The sequence below is a fragment of the Mirounga angustirostris genome, unplaced genomic scaffold (assembly GCF_029215605.1).
Source record: "Mirounga angustirostris isolate CCGP_5_RB_7025 unplaced genomic scaffold, mMirAng1.0.hap1 SCAF_2, whole genome shotgun sequence".
NCBI lineage: Eukaryota > Metazoa > Chordata > Mammalia > Carnivora > Phocidae > Mirounga > Mirounga angustirostris.
The window spans coordinates 159,143,604-159,150,195 of NW_026991710.1; the positions used below are offsets into that span (position 1 = coordinate 159,143,604).

Genomic DNA, 6,592 nt, shown 5'->3' on the forward strand with positions numbered 1-6,592 from the left:
AGACTTGTTTCATCTTTTTTCCACACTTTCACTGATGACATCCATTCCGTGTATCGGGGACAGAAAGACCGGTCATGGGGACTCTGATGCAGGGTCCTAATAGTCAATCCCCAAGATACCTGAAATGGAGAATGTGAAGGTGGTATGTGCTCTTCCTCGAGCTTCTTGGGAGAGCTGAAGACCGCAAAATACCCAAGAGCTAACGAGGCAGAGCCTTTGAGTTAGCCCAGAAAAGCCCAAGATTGTTTCTGAACCAAAGACACAGAAGAGAAAGAGGATTACAATAGAGGCTCAGTGGCAGTGCACCGGCTATCTAAAAGAAGAAAGCACTGGAGCCCGGAGAACAAAGCTCAGCCTTCGACCAAATAGAACTTCCATGGTTCATGTCTCCACAGAAGCCTTCTGTCTCTTACAAGAAGACACCAGAACAACACTACCAATGGAGCTCAGGAGAGCTCTTAGCTTCAGAAAGGCCAATGTTCAAGCCCCCCTCACTGCTGCTGGCTAGGCAGTTTGAGGGGCTCGGCATAGGAAAACCCCAGTCGTCATGAACGAAAAACAGACTCATGGGACAGAAAGGTGAGACTAAAGGAAGGCATATCCATCCCAAACCTCCGGGGCCACCTCAAAGTCAGGAGGAGGCACTCTTACTGAGCCTGTGTGGTCCACTGCTGGTGCACAGGCAGCTGGCTAAGCTCACAGCAAAAGGGGCTGTGACATTGGTCTCTAACGACCAGACACTGCTCCAGGCAGCCTTCCCTAACCTCTAAGATGTCCCCTACCGCCAAACCAGGGAAAAAACCCAGCCCTGTGGACAGGGGATGAGGGAAGAGAAGCTGCTCCTCCAGGAATGACACACTGGAAGGATCAAGAGCATGATGATCTGGTAAAAGGAACAAGGTGACAGACCTATGGACTAAAGGCCACTGTGGCCAGCAGGGACTGGGATATAGAGCTGGTGATGGTAGGACAGGACGTACAGGGGGGCCTCTCAAATTCAAAGCTTTTGAAGGAGGAGGTCATCCGTCAAGTGTCAAAGAAGCCGCTGCGCAATAAAACCTTAGTTGCCGTCCTACAGGGTTGCTTTTCAGCAGTATTTGAGTGTGGTTATAATTCTGAGCGCGCACAGGCTTCTGTCGGGAAATATTTAAATGGAAGCCAAGAGTACTGCTAGTCATTGCAGGGCTTAGGGGTGGGGGATGAGTCCTGGGACCCCGATATCACCCAAAGACAAGTGTAGGGTGCTAGGAGGAGTCTCTGAGTTCCCCTCTGGTAGAACCTACCGCCAGCGCCTCACCGCAGCGAACAGGCAGCACTTGGCTAGCAGCACTCAGGAGAAAACGGGCAGAGAAGGGCCCAGACCTGCACCTTCAGAGCTTCCGGCCCTGGGGAACGGCACATGCAGTCAGGAGGCAGGGAGAGAGCAGCTCCAGTCACGTCTTCCGAGAGATTCTTGGCATCTCTATTTTGTTTGAAAACAGACTCAGGCAAAGGGAAGGGGAACTAACATTTATTGAGTGCCCACCGTGTTTATCTGGCCTTGTGCAAGGAGTTTTCATCTACAACATTCCATTTCATCCTCACACCAACCCTGTGAGGTAGGTATTATCCTCATTTTTGTCCCATGAGGAATATGAGGCTCAGAAAGGTTAGGTAGTTTGTCCAAGGTCATACAGCTAGTAACTGACGAAGCTGGGATTGAGCACTGAGTCCCAGACTGAAAAATTCCCTGCTCTCTCTCCAACGCTGCTTCTTGGGAAGGAGAAGGGAGCAAAAGCAGCAACCGTCCTTATGCTTCCTACCCTGAGAACAAGACAGTCAGCAAGAGGAGGAGCCTGGACTTTCCCACAGACCCTCCCCTCTCTACCTGGGGAGGGTACAGTCACTTGAAGAGATAAGACATAAATATAAAAATAAATAGAAGGGACAAGTCCCCCAGCAGCGAGGATGTGCAGGATCCATGCCGTGGGTAGGCCACTGTGCCGTTCCCAGCTGCCGTGGGAGGCAGCCACGTGGGCCCTGTGGGGAAAACTGGGACAATGGCTGCCAAAGGCTGGAGTGGGTGGGCTAAACAGGCCCTTTCTGGGTCGCACAGATTTGAGAACAAAACGTCTGGAGCAGGCAGCAGCCGTGGGCACAGTCACCATCATCCTCCATCTGCTCATTTTACCGGTGTTTGTGATCCAAGAGGGACTCAAAATCGGGGGAACAGACAAGTTTGTGCTTTATATGTCCCAGGACGGTCATCTCACCGGTCCGACTGTCCCCAAGGCCCACGGACACCAGCTCCTGCCAATCAACAGAGACAGCGATGAGAACCAAAACCACACAGCCCACTACTCGGTCCTATGATTTTCACGTGATAATCCCAAGAATGCTTCTCCCTTAGTTAGCACGGACTCCTCAACACTCCTTACCTCTTAAGGAGCCCCTACTGTGACCCTACAGGCTCTCACCTGCAGAAAGGAACAGGCGGTTCCCATGGTCACATCTAGGGTCACCTTGCCCAGGAGGAGCTGCACCTTTCCTGACTTGCGGATGAGCAGCTTGCCAACCTGACCCTCTGTCAGGTCAGCCAGGGTACAAGCATTCTCTGCCAGCCTGGCTTCCTGTGGAGAGAATCAGAAGATGGAAACTGGGTAAGGAGCTGCTTCCTCCATCCTTCACGAATGACACCCTTTTCCAAAGGAAGGCAGCAGCAGCAGAGGTTAGAATGCGCTCCTCCAGAGGGCCTTTCCCCAGGGCTCCCTGCTATTGGCTGAACGACAAAACCCAAAGCAAACGAATGAACAAATGGATAAAATACTGCTAACGGCCGCAGATGAGTGATGGTACCTGAGAATTTATGTTCTCTCATTTGTGTATGTTCAAAATATTTCACTGGAAAAATGTAATAGGGGCTGAAGTACAAAGCCCCACGTCCCTTGTGGGTAGAGAGAACAAATGGGTATTACTCTGACAATTCAGCTTGGGTGGCACACCTCTGCTTCCCCAACAGCTCACCGTTTCCCTTCCTGGTCTCCCCGGCATTTTCACAGAACTCATTCCTAAGCATACCCGGTCTTTCTCCTGCTTTATAACCACCATCTGTCCATCCTCGCTCTGCACCTCTGTCTTGATAGGCTTGATGTCCTGAGTAGGCGGCTGGCCAGGGAGCGTGTCTGGCAGCTGAAGGAACAGCAGCTCTTCTTCCTGGATGAGGCTCAGCTCCCTGAGCAGCTCTGCCACAGATACGTCCTTTGGGAGGCCCGGGGTCTTTCTGGCTGTCCTAGGAGGAGCCTTCATCTTGGCCTCCTCCTCCTCATCTCGGGGCTCCTCTTTCACTGCCCAAGGTAACACAAATGGAAGAGCTATGAAGTGGCCATGTCGTTGTACGCAGCCCTTCATCCCCCTCTGCTTCACTGTCACTCAGCCACGAAGTGGAAGGGAATCACTGGTTATGAAGGATCCAGGAGTTGTGTGACTTATCTAAAAGGCTAGGCCCACGGATCCGTGTCAGTACGAACCTCCTGAGAGTGAGAGTTCGGTGTCCCTGTTCGGGTCATGTATTTTACAGCTGGAATGGGGGAGGACCTGCTTCTGAATCTGGGAGGCTCATTCCTAGGGAGGATTCCTGGAGGGCAGCCACAGGGAAGGAGAGGAGACGTTAATGGACACAGAGTACCTTTCACAACAGGTACATCCACCTCCATGTCCTCTTCCTTGGGGCCAGCCAGCCAAGGTTTAACATCTGGCTCTTCATTCTCTTCCTTAAAAAGCCACCCTGAGTGAGCCAGCGGCAGCTGCACAGGCATGTTTCGAGTGTCATTCCTCAGCCCAGGGTCATCGATGAACTACCAGGGAAGAGTCAGCGGGTCACATGGTCTGGCTAGCATGCACACATACCTGGACTGCAGCCCACCTCACCCTTTTCTAACTGAAGATTCCTGCTGTTTACAGGCTTCCAGGACATCAGAGAGCTCTTCTTCCCCCCAGGCCTGCCTCCCCAGAAGCCCATTCCTCCCAGCCTAGTGGTACCTACATCATCCTTCTCCAGCATGCGCAGGATCTGTTTTGTTTCTTCATCTGTCTCCCTCTTCTCTTTTTTGATGTTGATGATATGAGAAGGCCCCATGTCTGACACATCCACTGTCTTATCCCAGTTCCCTGTGGGAAATCACTCAGTTCACCAGAGGTACGGAAGAGGCCAACAGCAAGGAAAACTAAACTGGGAGCAGGGGGATTTTACTGCCCTTGCCCTTCTCTTGGGCAGTCTGGACTGAAATCCACTGATTCCTTCCTCCCAGAACCCCAGAAGCTTTGTACCCTTTTTCTTCATCATTTCAGCTGGACCCTGCTCAAAGATGGAGTGGGACTGGATCACTTCTGGGCGGCCCCGGCCCCGTCCATGCCCCTCTCGTTGTCGGTCTCTATCCCTGTCACGCTTCTCCTTCTTGATGGTTACTTCTTCCTTGGGCCTGGAAAAGAGAATGGAGTAAGGGAAACACTCACTCACTCTGCCTCAGAGAACTGGTCTTACTCTTCCATACCACGCTACTCCACCTGAGTGGAGAATTAATGAGACAATAACTGTATCAGAAGAAGCAGAACCCAATCTTAAGTCTAGCACCTTTTCTATTTCCTTGATGGGGCAGTGTCCCTTCAGTTTGCTTTACTTTACCTTCTTCTTGAGAGTATATATTAGAACTACAACTCAAAAGTTGAATTACAGAGACTATCCCAAAATGTGGACCTTTTAGTGTTGCTTGAAAGCAAGAGGGTTGTAATACAAAAGAACGTAAGTGAAAATCTGACACGTTTTTGTCTAACCTAGTGGGTCTCAACTCCAGCTGTAAAAGATAATCATTCTGTTTCATTGCAAAAAAGTTAAATCACCACTGTCTAGAGATGGACTTCCAGGCATCAGTATTTTTTACCTTGCACATTAGAATCACCTGGGAGCCAGGGTCCAAAATCACTAGTGAAAAAAATTAATACACAAATTTAGATTTCTGAGCCACATACCCAGTTATTTCCCAAAAGACCCAAATTCAGAACAATAAGGGGAAAGTTTTTAGAAGGCCCAGTTACTTACTCTTCCTTGATTTTCCGACTGATGATATTTGGGGTGAAGGTTTTCTGAAAGTAAAATATGGGAGTCACTGATTTGGTAAGTTCTGATCCCAAAGTACAGAGAAAAATGAAAACTCTCAGAGGGCATCTTGTATGGACCAAGACCACCATTCTATATTACCCACTGTTGTCAATGATTTACAGAGACAGACGTGTACTTAAAAGGGACAAACATCTTGTCATGATAGCAGTGGACTTACACACAGAACAGGGCACCAAAACCTATTTAAGCTAGCAGCCTCAGCTTCTGCCCTTTTCAAATAAGTTTGAAAATTTATTTGTCTAATCTCACTTCCTGTCATCAAACTGCTATAGAAACCATGAGTATCACAGGAAAGAGCTCTAGCAGCAAGGCTCAAGTAGGAAGTCGGCCAGCACTCACAAACAGATGATACAGCTAGGCTGCCACCAGCATTTCCCAAGGCAAACAAGTCTTGAAAACTGGCTGTTTTATGCTTCTATTACAGGCCCCCCTCCCCCCACTAAATTTCAAGGCTGTCCTTACATCTACAGTCATAAACACAACAGAAAAGGACACAGAGCCTCCAGTGTCCTGCCTAGAATTCATTATACTCTAGATCACAGCCTGCCACTTTAATCCATGGCGAATACAGAACTCTCTAAAACTGCAGGCAAAGTTTATGCTTGCTGGCTTTCATGGGTTTCTTAAAGGTGTCCGAAACACATAAAAAAGGTAAATAAGCACTGCTCAAGTTGCTTGGGGAGTAATTAGGCTTCTCTGCCCTTCAGCCATCTCTGAGAACCAGTCAACATCTTGTAACCAGTATCTAGACCTGAAGGTAGGCAGACTCCCCAGAATTTGTCAGCAAAGTCTGGGGGCGAGTTTTGTTAGGCCCAATACCAAGCCTGGCACACGGTAGGCCCTACGTGAACATCAGCTGAACCCCGGGGTCCTGGAATTCAAGGCAGTAGGGTTTCTTTAGAAAGGTGCCGTCTGGTACCTTCTTGACTCCTCCGAGGGTGAGATCCCTGGAGCGGATGGAGGGAAGGCGACCTGGAGTGAGTGGAGGCGCCGGCCGCCGCCCGATAAGCCCCCGTCCCCCAGAGAGGAGGGGGCGGGGACCTCCCGGAGCACTCGGCTCGCCCGCGGCGTTTCCTTGCGACATTTTGCCTGGCAGAAAAGAAGGAAAGGGGCAACAAAGTCACTCGAGGGGGCGGACACACGGACCCTGGGCGGAACACCACCCACGTGGCCTCCCGCCCCCCAGGCAGTGCGTCCCTTCCTTTCCACGTGGCAAGACTCCCCGGACCACCCAGGTAGAGCACTTGGCTCGCTCTCTGCCCAGGCCCCCGGCCAGGCACGAGGCAGAGACGCACCCCAGCGTACTCGGGCTGTGGCTCCACACCACGCGCCTCCCGACTTCACCTCCGCCGCGGCCCGCAGATTGTCCCGGGTCTCTGCGCCCGGCGGAAGTCTGCGTGGCAGGGCCCGGGGGCCGCCATCTTGCCGCGGGGCGGA

General features: G+C 51.1%; 1 protein-coding gene across 4 annotated transcripts; it reads right to left on the reverse strand.

Moving 5' to 3' along the window:
• Positions 1–1,494: 1,494 nt before the first annotated feature.
• On the reverse strand, positions 1,495–6,592 carry POLR3D (RNA polymerase III subunit D). Of its 4 annotated transcripts, none has more exons than XM_045879991.3 (9): positions 6,451–6,592; positions 6,075–6,244; positions 5,075–5,118; positions 4,306–4,457; positions 4,022–4,146; positions 3,665–3,833; positions 3,058–3,323; positions 2,457–2,609; positions 1,495–2,289 (listed from the first exon to the last, which is right to left on the reverse strand). In XM_045879991.3, exons 2-9 carry the CDS (start codon positions 6,237–6,239, stop codon positions 2,167–2,169), a joined length of 1,197 nt encoding a protein of 398 aa, XP_045735947.1. In that variant the 5' UTR covers positions 6,240–6,244; positions 6,451–6,592; the 3' UTR covers positions 1,495–2,166. The 4 variants fall into 4 exon arrangements, with proteins under 4 accessions (XP_045735947.1, XP_064441491.1, XP_045735948.1 ...); XM_064585421.1 differs by having other exon boundaries at positions 2,418–2,609; XM_045879992.3 differs by having other exon boundaries at positions 6,461–6,586.